This window comes from Chiroxiphia lanceolata, chromosome 5, assembly GCF_009829145.1.
Source record: "Chiroxiphia lanceolata isolate bChiLan1 chromosome 5, bChiLan1.pri, whole genome shotgun sequence".
Taxonomy (NCBI): Eukaryota; Metazoa; Chordata; class Aves; order Passeriformes; family Pipridae; genus Chiroxiphia; species Chiroxiphia lanceolata.
The window spans coordinates 36,001,475-36,020,957 of record NC_045641.1 but is presented as its reverse complement, the minus strand read 5'-3'; the positions used below and the strand labels follow the sequence as shown (position 1 = coordinate 36,020,957).

At 38.5% G+C, this 19,483-nt stretch overlaps 1 protein-coding gene across 1 annotated transcript in view; it reads right to left on the bottom strand.

Moving 5' to 3' along the window:
* Positions 1 to 19,483, bottom strand: part of MYRFL (myelin regulatory factor like) — a 41,860-nt gene that overhangs the window by 19,890 nt on the left and 2,487 nt on the right. The window contains exons 2-10 of the mRNA XM_032688951.1: positions 15,865 to 15,955; positions 10,958 to 11,025; positions 10,605 to 10,863; positions 9,401 to 9,492; positions 7,469 to 7,616; positions 4,084 to 4,279; positions 3,223 to 3,299; positions 1,903 to 2,013; positions 1,248 to 1,338 (exon numbers count right to left, since the gene is read on the bottom strand). Coding sequence (XP_032544842.1) covers positions 1,248 to 1,338; positions 1,903 to 2,013; positions 3,223 to 3,299; positions 4,084 to 4,279; positions 7,469 to 7,616; positions 9,401 to 9,492; positions 10,605 to 10,863; positions 10,958 to 11,025; positions 15,865 to 15,955 — 1,133 coding nt within the window. The remainder of the gene's footprint in view (positions 1 to 1,247; positions 1,339 to 1,902; positions 2,014 to 3,222; positions 3,300 to 4,083; positions 4,280 to 7,468; positions 7,617 to 9,400; positions 9,493 to 10,604; positions 10,864 to 10,957; positions 11,026 to 15,864; positions 15,956 to 19,483) is intronic.

Below are 19,483 nucleotides of genomic sequence, written 5' to 3'. Positions count from 1 at the left end.
TCTTCCTTTGGAAATCCCTGTGCAACACCCCACATGCTGGAGATTTGCCCTTTCGCTCTCTCCGAACCCAAATGCTAAACCAGGCCATAATCATAAGCCTAGGGAGATGATGGGCCAAGTAATGGTCTGCAAAAACTGATGCAAGGACTAATAGCTTTTGACAGCCCTCACCTTTCTTTAGGAGCCCCTTTCTAGCCCCACTTAATACACTAGAGCTCTTGGTCTTACTTGACTTTAGAACAAAATGCTTAACCTATTCCACTCCATAACCCAAGGACTAGAAAAAGCCAACACAAAAAGAAGCAGCTTCTCAATTGACCCACAAGCAAAAGTTCAGTGAAATGCGATCTTCCAGAGGCCCTCTCCATCCTTTGCAGCCCACCACATGGCACCTACACACTTCCCAACTTTCTAAGTCCTAAGCGTAATATTCACGCTAGAAATAACCAAACCCCTAGACCATGCCCAGTTCAAATGTTAACACCAGTTACTGATCACTGAAGGGGCTGGGACTGAAAGCTTTCAGCAGCCCCCACCTTTCCTTGGCAGGTCCCTTGCAATCCCACTCATGCTGGGGATCTGTGCTTTCTCTCTCTCCTAACCCTGATCTTCCATTGCTCCCATTACACCCCAGCTTTGCATTTTTTCTCTTTTCCAAGTCTAACTGTAGACTAAAGCTGAGTACTAAAAGGAAAACTTTATGTGGATCAGGGGACTGAAAAGTAATGGTTATGAGGAAAAGAGACTAATTCTTCCTGTTTCTAATCTGAAACCTATATTACTACCACCAAAATAAGAGGTGGGACTCTCTGGAAACACACTGGAAAGGGACAGCTATGCGTCTTAATCTGCCTAGAGTTACTTGGCCTTCTTTCCTTATATTTTTCTTCCTTATCCTCCTTTGAAAATGAAGCCTCTAGCCAATGAAAGCATTTACCAGATTCCTGGCAAGTGCAGGAAATTGATTCACCTCAAATAAAAAAAAATCTGGAAAAATCAACACATTTTGTATTGGAACACAAAACAAGCTTTCTTTTTAAATTCTTCTACAGCTCTACTTTTAACATTTTTAAACTCTGATAATTAAAAAATAAAATACTCATACAACATACAATTTTAATTTTTTTCCCTCGATCTTTTTCAGTCAGTGGTAATTTTATACCCAATAATCATGCCCCCTCATAATCTCCTGTGAATAGGAAAACAGTTAATACTTTTATATGAAAGCAATATAAATTTATACCTACCCTCACAATGATCTTTTCAGAGACATTTGCAGATAGTAGGTAAAGCTGGTCCTGAGAGACAGCATACAGTCCAACTACCAGCATGAAATATCTAATTTGAAATTGATTTTTTGAAGACAATAATTAAAGTAATGCCTTCTCACAGAAAAAAAATTGTTTTAAATACACCTGTTATTATAGATACATAAAAAGAGAGCCAGAATGTTTTTTAAAGTCTGTATGTTATAATAGAAAATAAAAAGGGTTTTTTTCACTCTCAAGAAATAATGCTCTTACAATCCCCACAATCACTGAAAATTAACAAAGTTACAGTAATTTTGACAAATTTAAGTAATGAAGATTCAAGGAGGAAAACCTTTCTTTCCTCTGAAGAAAATGATCATTACATGATTTTTTGGTCTCCTGACTTTGTCACCCATTATTCTGCCTATGATTTCCTGAAACGATCTCTAACCATGAGGATGAGGTTTGGGGGTCTTTTATTCTCAATAATTCTGTAACTCTAGAGAATGAGGCCTTTAAGCAGATACCAAGTACCACAGAATTTGAAATAAAATTTTATAATACTGAGATTTTTCATAACCATTAGCTTCATTCTAAAGCAGACCTTCTCTTTTCCACTTCCAACACACAGATCAACTAGCTACAGCAATACCTCTGATCAGGATTAGGTTTCCCCTTTTTTCTCATATTATTTGCTGTTGTTTCACTGAAGTGCAGCCTTCCCAGTGTTACTTTAGTCACCTGGTCCCCTGGCAGATCAACTCTAAAACAGAGAAGAAAACAAGATCATGGAGGTAAGCATTTGGACATCTACCTGCTCAAGCCAGATTTCCTCAAACTTATTAAAACAGGTCTAAGAAAAACTGACAAATGAAAAAAAGAGAGGAACTCCAGCAAAAATGCAGTTTGGTATCTAAAAACATTAAAAAGATTGACTACATCTAGGAGATAAACAAGATAAAGCACCAGCAGTGTCAAACTGTTCTTATTACTAAGAGATTAGTGTCTCTTGGTCTGTTTGTCTTGAATGAAATAAATGTATGTGTTCCATATGATGGCTATTTGCTGTTTGCCAAGGTTAATGGCTGCTTGCTTATTATTGGACCTGAGTTTCCACATTAAAATTAATAGATTTTACTCCTTGTCCTTTTTCTCATCTGCACCTAATTTGGGTATCTGGAAGTATAAAATACATAGTGGTACTGCTCCTGTAAGTGATAAATAATACAAATAAAGAGTTTGCATGGATAAAACTACAGTCCACCAAACAGTCACATATGAAACAATTTACATACATATTTGTCAGTATGCATAAGGAAGAAAAATGTCATGATAGTGATAATCGAGTGAAAATCAAGCTCTTCTCCCAAGCTCGAAGTTGAGCTTCGCTAATATTATAGCACAGCCTTTATCCCAGCACTGTCCTGTCTAATTTGACACTGTCTTATCTCTTTGTGTTATAAGGCTGATTTCATTATTTATAGAGAACAGAACAGCTCCAACAGAAGACGCTTATGCCAGAAGAATAAACATTGATTTTGCCAGTGAGTTAAGATGCTGAAGAATGGTAGAATTCCAGGAAGATGCTGCATGAATGTTTCTAGCAGAGGCATTCCCCCTTAAAATCAGTGCAAATATATCTCGTGCCCCTGTAGGACAGGAACATTTCTGACATTTTTTAAGATTCAAAATGCATCTGCCAGATAGCTCTAAGCAGCATACAAGAGTGTGCTAGTTGAATATAAACATTTTTGATAGACATACTTAGCACATTTGTAAAGTTGCTGAAAATTTTTCTTACTGAAGGGCAACCAGGTATATGTTGTACCCTATCTCTGTACCCAGAACTGAATTTGGATAAAAATCAGAAAACTGGCTTAGAGCTACTATAAGTTTTCAAGAAACGACTACTTCACATTTCAAACCAACCACATACTGAAGTAAAATGGAATAATTTTCTCAAAATTCTTACTTAACAGGATGGAAAGTTTTTTTGCTTCGATCTGACTGAGACTGTTCAATAGTAATTGTTTGATTTGGAGCTTCCACCTATAAAGGAAAAATAATTTTCAAAAATTACAAGAATATTAAATTTTCAAACACATAAAAATGGAAATAGAAATTAATAGGCAAATTTTGTCGGAAATGGTGAAATCTCTCGTTTCTAATGGAACTACATAGAAATTAATACAGGAACTGACTCAGGATTGATTGATAATTGACAGCTAGTCTGAAGATTCAAGTCTTTCTGTGTATGTAATTTGAAAGGGAAAAAAAAAAAAAGGAAAGTCATGCATTAATTTGCAGAAGAAAAATTGCTTTCCGAATCTGGGCTGCTATTGGCTCATTCTATGCCAAAACCTAAATGCAGATATTCAGCACGAGAACTAAACCTACGTAAGGTAGTTCCATGTTCCATACATTATTTTAACATCTATTTCTGTACCTTTCTGGAATGGTGCCAAACAGCACTTTGCTTCAGAAGGGAACAGATGACAGAAATATTCGCTAATTTCCTCTGCATTAGAATGCATTAAGCAAAACTGGTAGTAACTGCCATGTAAAACAACTACATGAATTTTTTTACTGAATGTTGGTAGTAAGTAAAAAAAAAAAACTGGTAAAATCTTTCAGACAGATTACAATTTCTTACTACTTTTGTATATGCAGGTTTGTGGACCCATACTGGAAATTCTGTTCCACATAGGAGACACTAGTAGCATGAAAGAGTTCTCCTTTGTCAGATCTTGGTCAAAAATTACTCAGAAAACAGTCTTTTACCTCATTATATGGATAACTAAAAGTAATAATCTCAAAGAGGATAAACACTCACCTTAATTCCATAAGCTTTCAAGTAAAACTTTTCTATTGGTTTTCCCCCCAGCTGAGTTTTGACATATTTTGGATGTCCAGTGATTCTAATATGGACTGTGATTTGGAAATGATTCTTCTTCTGGCACACAAAGGCATCATCTGCTGTTGAAAAATTAAATCCTTTATCTGTGACAATGTGATATCCTACAGTAGGTCTACAAAAACAAGAAGAAAGAATAGCAACTAAGTACTGACATATTTGAGTCACATCTCGAGTTTCTATTTTTTTATGTGGTCTGAAAATCCACCTGATTTTTAGAGGCAAAATGGGAGCTGAAACACATCCTTACAATCACCAGTTCTACCAGAATTTTCTTCATAGCCTCTCATAGGTGTAAAAATGAAAATGCATATAATGCGTCCTTTAATTCTAATCTGACACATGAAATGTTTGCAAACCAGAGGTGGAGAGGCTTACACAATCCTCACTTACAAATCTGATATAAAGGAAGTCTATGCATCTAAAATCACAACCAAACCTTTTAGCATATTCAATCATTCGTTATAACACTGCTATAAACAACAGTCTGCAGTTAGTGCTGCAGGCAACAACGTGCTAATGAGCCAGCAAGACTCCTCATTTTGTTCACAGATTCCCACACCAAGCTCTTCTGCAGAAGCTACTGGGATTCAAATAAGGCTTTACTCAAGCCAAAGGAAAAGTATCGGTACTGACCCTCTGGCCAGATGACTAAAAAGCTCTCCTTTATATGTTGTCCTTCCTACTCAAGCAAGCCTATTTTATTTATTCAAAGGGTTAATTTGTCACTCAAAGAGCAAGAGTACTCTGTCCTTATGACTCACAGTAAACAAGGAAAGGTATCAAAAGATCCTTCTAGAAGAGACAGTGAACTCACCATCCCACAATGTTTCCGGTCCTTTGATTTAAGTGATGGATAATCCTGAAATAACAGGACTACATGGCAAGGTTACTTTATAAAGGCTCTGGGTTTTCTTGCTAATGAAAGTTTGATAATGATCTTGTCTTATGCTACTGAGAACCTCTCATTAACTCAATTAGTGAAGACGGCTTTTCATAACTCTTCCTTTCATTTGCATATTATTTGTTGGAAAAAGCAAAAGGTACAGACTTCATAAGAAACATACAGACTTTATCATCTTTTTATAAATTATGAACAAAATTCCCCCTTCAAACAATCCCTGACTATCTGGGACAAAGGAAAAAGGGAACTATTTCAAAACTACTAAGTCATATGTTACTTCATATTTAAAATTATAATGAAGTGTCCACCACCTACTCAAACCATTGTTATTAAGGAAGTAAAACTTCTCCAGTTCCTTCCTACAATGGGTAATTTTTTTATTGATGTAGGAAATGTATGTATTTCATAGTAGGGAAAGGAGTAATTTTTCAGATTTAGGTGTGCAGCAAGTTCATTAACTCATATTCTTAAAGCAATTTCAGACTATTTGCTTGCATGCAGACAAACAGCTTGAGAAGCAAAAATTTAACATTTCCATGTCTCCAAGTTGAAGTGTTTGGAACAATGACTCCCAAAGAGCAATTCTGTGTTATAATTTTCTGAGTATGTCATTTACAGTAATTATGAGCAAACACATAATTTGTTCTTAGTGCACAAAGAATGGTGAGTCTTACAGTAAATAATTTTTAGGTAGCAAGGGATACCCCTGTCACATAAGCATCCCTTGTTGGAAATATGCTTCGAATTCCTTTTTCTATTCAGAATTTAAGTCTTCAGACAACATCTTTGGAACAGAGCCTCACCAATATGGGGCAAAGGGTCAAGACAGTGCCATCAGACAAAATGCAGGGCATAACTAACGGCAGAGTAACCTTTTCTAATGAATCCACCTTAGCTAATAGCATTTTTGTTGTGAAAATTAAATAACCAAAAGGTTATTGTATGAATAAAATGGAAAATAATGATTAACCTGAGAAATGCCCCTAAATTAGGCACAGCAGTTTGAAGGCATAGATCAATCCATCTACACTGAACAATGATAAGTACATGAGTCTTTTGAGGCTAACAGAATACAGGACCACTACTCAAAAAATCTGTGCAATGTGTTGTAATTACAGTGCATCTTGGAACAATGGCACTGCTGTTGATCTCAATTAAAAGTAACACTGACTTCTTCTGCAAGTAACATCTCAATCTCCTTCCACAAGTAATGGCAACACTGTGTGTATTTGGATAATTTAATGCTCAGCATCACATTGTCTTTGTTGACCCAAGCCACAAAGAAATGCGAGTCTGGAACCTCAATTTTAAGTGTATGGGAACAAACAAGTAATTGGGTAGCAGCAGGAGAGCAATCTCCCACCATCAGCACAGAGCTGCCATGTAGCCATTGACTGAAAGTGTAACAAGAGTTGGAAGCCACTTCCACCTAGAGTGACAATTCAGATCACATACACAGCTGGAGGTTTCTGGGCCCATCTAGCTCCCAAGGAGTAGAAAAGTGTGGACACTTAGCTGTCTGCTCTCTTGTCATGTCAATACCCTAGAAGAAGGATTTGTGTGGGACACAGTAAAATGTGTTATGGTCCTATCACACAGTGTGCAAACAGGGAACATCAGTGTCCACTAATGACACTGATACAACCTCAACTCCCATGAGAGTTTTCGGCAGGCTGGGCTAGAGGAACGTTAAAATTTACTATGCAATATAATTCCTGTGGAGACAGTGACATATTTTGTGTACCAATCCTGAAGAACTAACCAGATGCTGTAGAAAAGGTTTAATTTGTTAAAAGGGTTCATTCTAAATATTAGAATGAAGAAAATCAGGGATGTAAAGTGAACTTGGAATGACCTTTCCCAGATCATGTGGCCAAAAAAAGAAAAATATTTACAGTTTGATTTACACAGGAAAACTCTAAACCTTTAACTAAAACAGTTGCATGCCATACACAGGTGTCTATAGTTTTTAAGACTTAGGTTATATGAGCTCAGAAGTAATACAGCTATCTTCTAATTCCATTTTTCTTTAATGTTTTAGGCCTCTAGAAGGAAAGGTGCCAAATGCTTGGTAATTACTTGCCCCAATGAGCTTGACAAAATAAACAAAAAGTTAACTGGTATTTTAACTCACTTTTCTTTAGTCTCTAAATCCCAGAAGGGAAATCAGAAAACCTGCCATGAATTTCAACCAGTGTTTAAAGATCTACTTATCTGATACATCTGCAAGGTCATACTTCATCATGCCTGTTATATTTGCTTCTCTGATCTTATTTCCAGTAAGAACAAAGGATGCCAAATGTATTGTTTATTCTTACAAACCTATGATAACAGGGGGGGAAAAAAAGAAAAAAAAAAACACAGGGAACCACGTTTTTAGATGCAAACATCAGTGCTTACAGTTTTTCATAATTAGAGTTAAACAAGCTGTTCCACTGAGAAGTTTGATATGGTTGCCATGTTAGAGCTTGACAGCATTTTTCCAAAGCTGCATTCTGTCCATCACTGTCATATCCTTGCAGTTCAGCAGCACGGTCCTTAAGAGTTGCTGTAGAGAGACAGTGACAATTCAGTTATTACTTTTGGAACTAGCCAAAAGTCCTACATAAACATTTTTATAAATATATTTACATATATACACATACATATAAATCATAAATGCATTGCATAGATATTTAAATCTGATTGTCCTTTGCAGTCACTCCAAAAGATTGCTCTAGAAAATAAATTTTTCAGCTTTCCTGATTTGCAAAATATTACACAAGTAGCACTTCCTATTTTTTATTCTCTCCAAAAGGATGGATAGGTTCCTTTGGGGAGGGGGAAAAAGGAAAGCTAAGCATTTTACTGTACATCTGCAACACTGCAAGAAGCAATTAAGCAAAACAATTATATTTGTTTCTCATTCTCTCTACTACAGATTCAAACTGAAGAACATATAGCAGGAGGCACAGTTTTTCAATAGCAAGCACATTCACCACTACCTCTGGTTGATCTGGTTACTATAAATTATAAATTTCTGAGATAGATAGGGTTAACCACAATTCTCTGATATTTACATTTTATGAAGACAGAGGAGAATGTGATAAGAGAGACAGATAAATAGAGTGCAGTAAGGATAGAAGAAAATATGTCATTGAGCATATAAACTAAGATTTACCCACAGTCAGCAACAGCATAGTAAGATAGAGCCTATAGAATCATTTCAGGCCCAAGCTTCTTTTGCAAGTCCCTGCTTCTGACACACAGCCAAGTAAAGATATATATATAGATATATATATATAGATACATAAAATGCCACAGTAAAGACATTTACACCTTATTTCTACATGATCCCCAAGCCATTTTTACCAATGTCTGTGTTCTTATTCCAATGCACATGTGAGATTTTATTAACAGTGACACCTAAAGAAAGCCTATTTCAAAGCTATGTCTTTAAGCATTAAAAACAGCAATAGCAATTTTAGATACAGAAGTGTCTGTTTGTCTTCTCTTTCCAGCAGTGGTTGACTGAGAGGACTAGTCACAATCAAGAAACACTGATCAAATAATAGATGCCAAAGGAAAAGTAACCTGCTAAATCCAGTTGCTACTCATTAAAAGTGTTCTAAAAGACCGATTTAATGCTGAAAAATAACTTACTCTGAAGGAATAACAAGCAACTCTCAGATTTTTCACTAACAGACATGGGTGAAAATTCCTCAGATAAACTGTTCATTACAAACTCTTCATTTGTAGAGAGCTTCACACTTCACAGAAGCTGATTCATTTCTGTACATGCCTGATAAGCCTTTGTGTATCAATTGCTATAAGCTTAGCATTCTTATCTTGATAAAACAATGAACCAAATTAATCTCGGGAAGAGGTGGGAAAGAACATACAGCTTTCACCCAGTTTGCGCATGGATACACTTCATGGAAAAAATATGGAGTGGAGGTGATAAAGGGAAACTGAAATCTCTTTACTCATTTACCACATTAATTCCTTGTAAAGCTGACCCAAGATGGTTTCTTTGCCCAGTCAATTTAGTGCCAAGCAAAGTCAGCAGAGTATGGTATCATCTGTGTACTTCAGGCTCACTCACACATAGAAAAGGGCAGAAGACTCTGTCCGGAAAATCCTCTGGAAACATGAACCTCTAATGCTTCTCCACCAAATATAAATAGGTCCTGGTTTTCCAAATCATTGAAAAGGTAAATTCCTCCAAACCTGGTAGTGGAGTACAGACCAGTAATACCACTACCTTTTCAGAGCCAGCAGGAGCAATGCTCTTAAAGTATTCAATTGTCTACGGCATAAAATGTTAAATTTCATCTTCACAGAGTTTCTTACCTTGTCTGGAGTCCTGAGACTGCAGTGGAGAATCAGTGACATCACCCAGTAATTGGGAAAGCTTCCTTTTTTTGCCTGATTCTGCAGAAATACTTTTTTAAAAACACATGTTGCATTACTTCTTTATAAGTTTAAATACAGATATTACAGAATCATAACAAGAGAACACCCATGTATTTATGATCCTGTTTTATCTACATTGTCATCCAAATTCTGATTTGCTAAGGGGAGGAAATTCTTACTGGCTTTTTAAAACTGAATTATCCCATTTTTTCCTTCCAAAACACAATTTATTTATTTATTATTTCATATGAATAAAGAAATTGATCTCTTTTAAAAAATGTACACAGTGCATAAGTGGCAGGGGTTACTGTTTCCTGGCATCTACATTAAAATCACAGTTTTTATCTTGAATAATTGTACTGCACTGAGCATGAATGCATTTTTGTTCTTGTACAGAAAACACCAGTAGCAGGTAACAGTCTTCCCCTATCCCAGGGAGTGAGATTTCAAAAAATGCATCCTTGTGCAAAAGGAAAAAACCTTATTCCAAAGTTTCGATACTAAAGGATGTAAACTAGAATATCCTAACAGATCATTCCTTCTGGATGGGGGATAAAAACAAGTCAAATTCCAAGTCTCAGTCAGGGCCAGCAGGAATTCAAACTAAGGTTTCTTCCATGTCAATGCATTCTTACTGGGTATCATGGTTGTATGCTTGCACTAGTAAGTGTATTTTACCAGTTAATGTTAAAATACTGGTGTATTTTAAATAATTAGGCATCCAAAACATATAGCTGAGTTAATATGGCAGATGTTATATGAATACCATTTCACTTACTTCCATAGGTATGACTTTTTCTTTTCTCTTATGTCACTTGCTAGAATACTTACAAGATACGTATGGACAAATCCCTAAAATGGGTACTGCAAAACACGAGTATTTCTATCATCCAGTTATAAAGCACACGTCGAACCCTCCTTAGCCTTCTAATGTTTTAAAAATTGAAATCCATTCCTACTTCCAATTTGAACTGCAATCAAGATGTTTTAAAGAACCCTCAACCACAAGCACCTCAAAAATGTCTAAACACTGCCATCCTGTGGAAAACCCTACACCCACAGGGATTTACAACCAGTCTTAAACCAGCCCTATTTTTTTTCGTATCTGTCTCATCCTTTGCATAAAATCTTTATCATTTACCCAGAAATCTGAGATGCATTAGGCTGAAAGTATGAATAATTAAAGCCCGAACAGCTGGAGGATGTAGAATGATTCCAAGGAGTCACAGGATTTTCCATCTTCAGACTGCAGCCTTGGGAGATGGTGCAAGGATGCCCAGTGGCACTGGGGTCAGAGTAAGCCTCCATGAACCTGCAGGGAAGCTTGCTGGGTGCCACAGCAGATGGGCATGGGAGCGGAGGCTGCAGCCCGCTGGGCCATGTAGTATTATACCATGGGGCTGCAGGAAATAAATGGACAAGAAAATAAGAACATGGGAAAGGAGCTGGAGACCTTGCTACAAGCTTGGGGGAAACTGAATTCACGTCACCTACTCTGCAGCTGTGGTGGAGAACATGGTTCCGATCCAGAGTCCGGTGGGGAGTCTGGCAACTGGCTTTGCCTAGGGATGAAAAAGAGATTTTAATTTCTACCGGAGCAAGACGTGGAGGATGACGACAGCCAATGCTGAAAGCAGATGGGTGACCGACAGGCTTCTGACAAGAGTCTTCAGAAAGCATTGCCCACCATCTTTGCTGCCCCTTCTCAGAGGAACAACATCACTTATGCTTCATCAGACCATCTCCTATGGCCCTCCCACATCCCTGCCATGCCAGGAAGCTCCATCCTTACCTGTTCTTCCCCAAACCCCACCTTCACAGTCTGCTGACTTCAATCCTCCTTCAGCTACCTCTGGGCTACCAGTAACTCTGAATATCCCTCACAAGGGATTTAAGGCCCATTCTCCTAGACTAAAGGTGAGAGATCTGTAGCATCTTCATCACGAGTTAATTTCCTAAGACCTTTGTTTGGCCGAAGTGCACTCAGACTCTCTCTGTCAGACGGTAGCAGGTCCCCATTTTAGCACCTCACTCACCATGCGGGACAGCCCAAGTCTGGAGGGAAGTGGGGGCTGACACACAGGTGGGAAACACATGTGCCCACTTTGAAATACAAGCTTTTACAAGCTCATCAAAAAAGTCCAGAAGTTTATGATGGGGGTTCCATGGGCAAGTGCCTTCCTTCTCATCAGTTCTACGTAATCTTTCAGTTCTGTTTCACTTACAAGAAACATAGTAAGGGACCAATAACTAACAGCTTCTATCCCTAAATCATAAAAGTATTGAAAATAAGGAGTAGTAAAAGGTCCATCCCAACAGTCTCCTCCAAAAAAGCTTCAAAATCCAAACTTTAAAAAAAGCCCCTCATTTCTCACAGAAGACAAGTCATTAATTCACATTTTAACCCAAACACCATTGCTGACCAATGAGTTTATCAACGGGCAATAGGAGGGGCTGACTGTGAGGAGTGGAAGGTACCTGGGGATCATGAAGGAGGGAGAAACAGTCAGCTTAAACTGAGCCTCAAAAAGGAGGAGGGATGAAGGATATTTCCCAAGTGTTTTGATTGCATATATCTTCTTTTTCTCGATACACGTCAATGATCAAAAGTTTGTTACTTTAGAATGAAGTAAAAATTTCTTGCACCTGGGTTCTCTTGCCCATGACAAAGGGTGCTCCTGGGGTGCTGACTCACAGTCCCCCACATAGTACCATCCTCCCAACGCTTCCACGAAAACGTCTGCTGACTAACACTGCACTGTGCCAGATTTGGGCAGAGCTGGGCTGCTGTCTTCTGTGCAGCTACAGAAGCAGGAGACTCATCTCCCAGTCCACTTCCTGGAAAGCACGACCACCTCCACAGAAGCTCGGGGTCGTTGGCAGTCAGCACTGCACAGGAGAAACACCCTTGGCACCCTGTGTGAGGAAAGGTCCCTGCATGGCACAGCACCTGCAAACCCGTGGTAGGAGCATTACAGGGAGCTGGTGCAGAGGCACAGGATGGGAAGGCAGTAATGCTCTGACAGTCATTACAAGAGCTGTGGTCTGGAGGCATGACAGAGGAATCCCAGCTGGGAACTAAGAAATTCCATGTGATCCACAGATCCCTCCTTGCCAAATCCCATAGACAAGCAGGGGAGATTTATTTTGTAACATTCCTGCTTAGAGGAAAGTTGTTTGGAAAGCCAAACAACTTAAGTGTGGTCTGTGACTTTTAGTGTTAGCTGGTTTTTATTCTTTCTTTATTCTTCTTTTATTCAGGCAAATTTCTGAAAACACGACCTCTCCTGATTCCTTTCTAAAGAACTTCAAACACACTGCTTTGTACTAGCATGTTCCAGGCATATTACTGTGCAGCTTTCCCCTGATTTTCAGGCAGGAAGCGAGTATGCAGCTAACAGAAAGAGCTTTGATCTCAATTTGTCTCCAACAGTCCACTCACATGCCTGAGATTTGAAAGGTTCTCGATTGTTTACTCTCTGGTATATATGCTTGATTATATTGTATCATATGTCCTTGTGATACTTTATTTTGCTTTTACAATGTTTCTCTTATTAGACATTGGTAAAGGATTTCTTTCTTAAAGTGAGACCTGGAACTACACCATAGTTTAAACTAGACCAAGTCCACTGGTCTAGCAACAAGCAGAGGTTCCCACAGTGTGTAGCAAAACCACTTCATTCCTTCTGCAATGAAAACAGGAGCGTCCTAAGCCCAACAGCAAACCACTAGAGCAAACCAGCGGTTCTGTCTTCAGTCAGTTGAGGGCACAGGTCTGTCACACATATTTATTTCAAGTTTTTCAGTCAACAGTGGTGCCTTCGTAGCAGCTTAAGGTAGAGAAAATCCTATGCCATCTTGCTGACATTTAAAAAACTACAGAGGATTCCTGTGTTACATTAGAAATAGATGGAGGTTCAAGAAATGGACTGGGTTCTCAACCCTTTCAGGTATTTCTATGAAATGTCAGCTCAAACACTGCTTTAAAGTGCCTGAAAGGCAAGTGCTCAAGATGCATGTTAGGCGAAAAATGCTAGAGCAAAGGAAGGGTGACAGAAATTTATTGAGACACACCTCCTTGGCTAAGGCCCAGTGTTCTGGCAAAAGCTGAAAAAAATAAAATTCCTTAAAGAGAACACTCATATTCATAAAACACATGTTCCCGCATACATAGCAAATATTTTCAAGCATCAGTGAAAAACTTGCATCACCTGATTTTTGTCCTACTGTTTCTACTTCAGGTTTTGTATTCCTGAGTTTGGATAACATCAGAGAGAGGCAGTTGCATTTTTGGTTACAGTCTATTACTTTTGACACATGCTTGCATATTTCATAACGGTATTGCTAGTGGTTTTCTAACACGTCACACCCACAACCCTGCATTTCAGGTTAGCTTCAACTACATGATTCCTCTTTAAAAATTAATTTTAAAATTCCTTGTTAGAATATTCTTTCATTTCCTTCAAAATAGATTTTTTGGTGCTTTTAAATACCATGCTTACACTTTAAACCTTGTTTTCAACTTTGAATAGAGTTCGTAAACATGTAATTTTTTTTTTCCTATGGGATACTTGATCCAGAGATACTGAATTCCAACTGTGCCTTGTAAAATTTAAAAAAGTACACTCATAAAAGTCTAAAACTTCACTTCCACATACTTCCTGTTCTGTTTTCAAATGCTGTCTTAGGTGCTTGATTTCTGCTTTAAGTTAATGTTTCAGTAAAATACAAAGATAGACACTTTCTAGGAGAAAGAAAGTATTTATGAAGTACAGCAGTAGTTGGGATATGTCTCCAAGTTAGAACCTTACTGAAACTGATACTGTGCTTTTTCGAGGAAAAAAAATAATCTGTAGTTTAAATGATTCTGTATTACAGCCATAGTCTATCAATTAAATACCTACTTAGGAAAGGACACAGCAATCCTTTTGCTCCTTTCGCTGATGAAGAAGAAGTTATTACTGTAGGAAAACATGAGGAAATCACATGGTACTTCACATGTGATGCAAGAGAACAATAAATGTAACGCTGACAGTCTGTCTGATGCAAGATGACCTTTAATGGAAATTTCCAGGTGTCCCCAAGACTGTGGTGGTAACAGCACCCTTTTCATTGCACTCTCCATTCAGTATTGTACATGCCAATATGGTGATGTGCATTTTATATGTATATATGAAGGTTTTTAGTATTTTTCTCCTTTGACATATTTTGGTAAGCTCCTTTATGAGATTCTATTCTGTTTATGCACAAATAGTCTGTAATAGAGACAAATACTTAATAATTTGACTTGTAGAGATCTAACAATTCAGTAAATGTTCTTAATCCCAGAAATAACAAAGTATGACTGTACTATTAGTGTAAACTTCTGTTCAGCCTTCAAACCCATAATAGCTTTATAAATGGTTTTCTTGCATGTAAATACTTTGTAGCTCTGTAACTATAATATCTCACTTACCTAAGCTACATAATAGCATATATATACACATTCATAGTTCTGCTATATTTTGTGTATAAAAGCCAAATAATAACATTTTAAAATTGTCAGACAGGAGTTCAATAATCCAGTTAACCTAAAACAGGTTTAGTGACTCTAAAAATAAAGGCTATGGATATTTACACATAAACTCCTCTTCATTCTTTATTTTTATAGCTTGGGCAGAGAGAATAAATTCATTATTCATGATTTAGCGCAGGCATAAGCCTATTTAGCCCACTGTAAGTAAACATGTGTACAGCTGAGTGTGTCTAGAATGAAAAATCTCATTTAATTATTTTTAAAACATCTCCTCTTGCTCTGCTTCTTGGCAAACGCAAGTGTCAGTCCATTAATACACTGAACAACAGTCATCTGACTGTTGTCTAGATGAAAGATTTGGGGTTTAAGTCTTTGATAGATCATAATCTTTCCACTCTTGACCATAAACCTCTGCACTATGCCTCTTTGAATCTCTTAAAGTTAGTCTCAAAAGAGATTAATGGACAGTTTCTGTCCTGAATTAAGTATCAGGATGAAAACAGTAGCTCTGCTTCACTCAAACTGGGAGATTTCCATTATTCTCTCAGTGTATTATACACTAGTCTCACTTTTATCACTTATTCTGTTCATAAACAGTAAACTGGCAGTTACAGGGATGTTAAAGTAACAGCTTTGTATTTAATGCCACAATTAGCTTAACAGTTTTGAATCAACTCAGACTTTTATCATTCGTTCTGTTGAACAAGACAACCATATTTCTATTACTGTCTGTAATTCATTTTTTCCAAATCTTCTTACAAAGCTTCAAGAAACAGTATCAAGAGAGTCACAATCCTCTTGAAACTCAGATTTAATCATGGCACTAATGAAAACAATTCCAGAGATGTGGCTAAGGAGGGGAAGCATCTGTTGCCATAATACTTACAAAGTACCAAACTCTATGTCACTACTAATGAATTCTTCCAACATGCTTGTATCCACCATGGGATTCTCCAAGGCTCCATGGACATCTTGTCCTAAAATTAAAGAAGACAGAAATTCAGAGGGAATTGTGTTTCATACTAATTAATGCTGCCCATGCTCCTACACAAAGGAAAATCAAATCCATCCTGCCTTATATCTAACAGGTGGGTTTCACTCCTGGTTTAGTCACTCTGGGAAAAAGGATGATGAGAAATGTAGGGGCAGATGCAGATGAAAGGGCAGCACCAGGCAAACAACAGTGCATTAAGGCTTCAGTGAACTACTACAGCAGGAGGATGAAGGACCCCAGTCTGCAACTGGGAAAAGAGGTTTAGAAGATAATTTCCAGCTCCTTTACACTGGGGTCAAAACAGTTTGTTGCGTTGAAGCTCAGACATTGTCTCACACAGATCCACTTTCTGGATTAGTACTGCAAGTGAATTTTTGAAACACTCAATTTAAATATCCACCATCTGAGTTTAAAGAAAGCACAAATAAAGCTTTAGAAATGTTTGATTGGTGGCTTCCTTTTCTCCTACTCAAAAAAAACCCCAGCCCACTACCATGTTAAATGTATTAACAAATAGAAAGGTTCAGTACTTTGCCCTTTGTTGCTTGGTAACTGAAGGCTATAAACAGATTTTATGATTATAAAGTTTCCACACTTCATGACAACTTTCATAGAAAGTCAACCAGAGATCTCTAAAAAACCCAGCCAAGCAGTCCTCCTCTGCAGGCTCCACACCTCTCCAGCAAGCCTTCCACAAATACAGGTGTGCCCAGTCACAGAGGAAACAAGATAAGGACCTTGACTTTCCCGCTTATGCTACATGTGGCTCTGTTCCACTTCTGTGCAAGATAAAATGGACCAGCCCACACACCCAAAGCTGTGTAGCTCAGCCCCCAGTGTCTGACACCGACCCTGTCCCTTCAGCTCTGTGGCAGCATGGGAGAACACAAAAGGTTAATCGCTGCCATTGAGCAGAGGAGCAGTGACTGCCTTTGGTGTGTTTGCTGTCTTCTCACTGTACTAGCTTGTACAGTAAGAAGTCATACCATAATGTATCTTCAGTTGTTTTCTGATGTCTCTGACTGATACAGTTCCTTCAGTGTTTAGAAAAGGACATAACAAGAAGCAGCACCTAAATATCCATCACCTTGCACAGGAATTTCCTCATGTGTCTGTCAATACGTAAATTTACATTGCTAATAAACATTTCCTGAATTGCTTTGTGATCACTGATTAATCTAGGTACTGTTTAGTTATTGCTGCTGCAGGCTTAATTTTTACTGCCTTTCACAGAGGGATAGCAACTTGCAGGTGTGCTACTGATAGATCTCAATATATTGACATTGTATATAAACCTGTCTGCCACACACTAGAGAAGAACAGATTCAATAGGTGCAGCACACCAACTTGCCTCAGAAAAAGTTGTGAAGCAGCAGCAGAGCACTTTGCAAAACCAGCCTGAGTATAAAAGAGCTTGGCTTTCCTTAGCAGCCTTCCTCAAACTTGTTGGAGACTCATCCTTTCATTCTTCGTGTCTGAATGCAGGACACTCCCACCCTGAACCACAAACACCTCTCCTTTTACTAATATAGTCCTTGGGAAAATGATTCCATCACCTTCTCCTTATTTTACCCACCTGTTTTCCTGTTCAAATTGCCTAGCCTTTGTGCCTTTATTACTAACATGAGGCCAGAGGTCATATACAAAGTGTCTTTCCTGTACCACAAAACCAAGAATCTTTTATTTTGACCAAGGTCAGAGACAGGCTCTTTTGAATCAAGGAATATAGCTATGAATCAAACAAGGATAAGGCCTTTCAAATGAGCATCCCACAGTCCAGAGATTAGCTCTGTTGCAAAGTGATGACAACAGCAATATGTATTAGTCCTTCTTAATCTCTCCACTTTGCATGAACAGTTAAATAAGGAGGAGAAGAAGGAAAGAACAAGTGCTGGGAGAAGAAGGAAGAAGGAGAAGAAGGAAGCACATCAGGAAGATGAAAGTAATGAATGTTCGTGATCCAGGTGCATGGAAGAGCTAGTACATTTTGCTGCCCTGTACAACTTTATTCTTTCTTTCCAAATGTACTTTCCAGGTCACTGGCATCATATGCTTGCACTGGGATCTGTTTCAGCAGAGGAGGAGTTGTTGGATCATATGCAAATTTATTTCAAATGTTGGTAACCATTTCATAGGCATTTGATCACAGTTAGTACTTAACAGATATGGGCAGTATGCAAGCCAGTCACTCATCTGGATGTTAGGTGCTTGCAAGAGCAGAGACCAGTGTGTAGGTGGCAAGGCAAGCCCTGTTGAGAGGCCTTTTTTAACACACAGCTTCCTGCACAGAACTGTGTGCCTAAGAGCTGCTGGAGGATATGTGGAGTCAGCAGCCTCAGTTATCAGCTTGTGCTCAGGGCTCTCTGCTCCCAGTGCACACTTCACACCACAGTGTGCCCAGACAGCTCTGGGAAGAGTCTGCACTGAGTGACACATTCAACTTTAGTGTCACTGTGCAGAGGACTGCCAGCTACCCAACAAACAAATGTGAAAGGCCAAGGTAGTGCCATGGCTAGAGTTTCATAGAGAGATGTTTGCAGAACAAAGACCGCAGTCATGGGCTGCATACGATTATATATTTTTCCCATTTCTTCATAAGCTTGATATTCTGTTGCTCTGTCCCCAAGTCTAAAACTTGTCAGCTCTTCCACTGACTTCTGTTTCTCTGTCCATTCTGGCCTAGCCTGTCCCTAATGCCCAGCTGCAGGCCCCAAAGGAGTAATATGAATGCCACAGCCTCCTAATCTGGCAGTTGCTCTTTGGCAGCCATTCCCCTCCTTTACTCCAGCCATGAGCCTCTGATCACCTGGCTACTGAGCTTCACTCTATGGTCCTGTAACCAACAGTCACAATCCCCAAAAAACCTGCGCGATTAATTCTCACAACACTTCTGTGCAGTGCCTTATGTATATCTGCGTTTAAATCCATTGCCTCCTTTTCAGTGGTACCTAAATGCAAAGTGAAGGATGGGAGACAAAGAAATAGTATTGACTAAAAACCAATGCTACAATGCTAAACTGATCATTTCCCAACATTAAAAGAGGATGCCAGGAAGTTTCCAGCCATCTGTAGTTAGATTTGTGTAGTAGCATCAGCTACTCTACACAGGGAAGAATCATTAAATACAGCTCAAGGTGTAAAAACGACACACAGAACATGGTCAGTGTTCAGTAATACCTGCTTGCTGAACAGACCAGGAGCTCTAAATTATGCTCCTGTATGGGTAACATGGAATACAAGTATACAGAGAGGTAGTGATTCCACCAAGAGATTTCTTTAGATTGTGGAGAGTCTGAGACCAAGCATGTGCATTTCAGACACCTCAGTGTACCTCACAACAAGAAAAAAGAAAAGATTGAGTTTAACATTGTAACTAGGTTGACCTTCCATCAGGTTTCTCAACCCATTGATAACATCAGCAAGGACTGCTCTACCACACACAGGCAGAAGAGCTAATCAGGAGCTCTGACCTTCCCTTGACAAATAGGAATTTATTGATTCTAAAATGCAA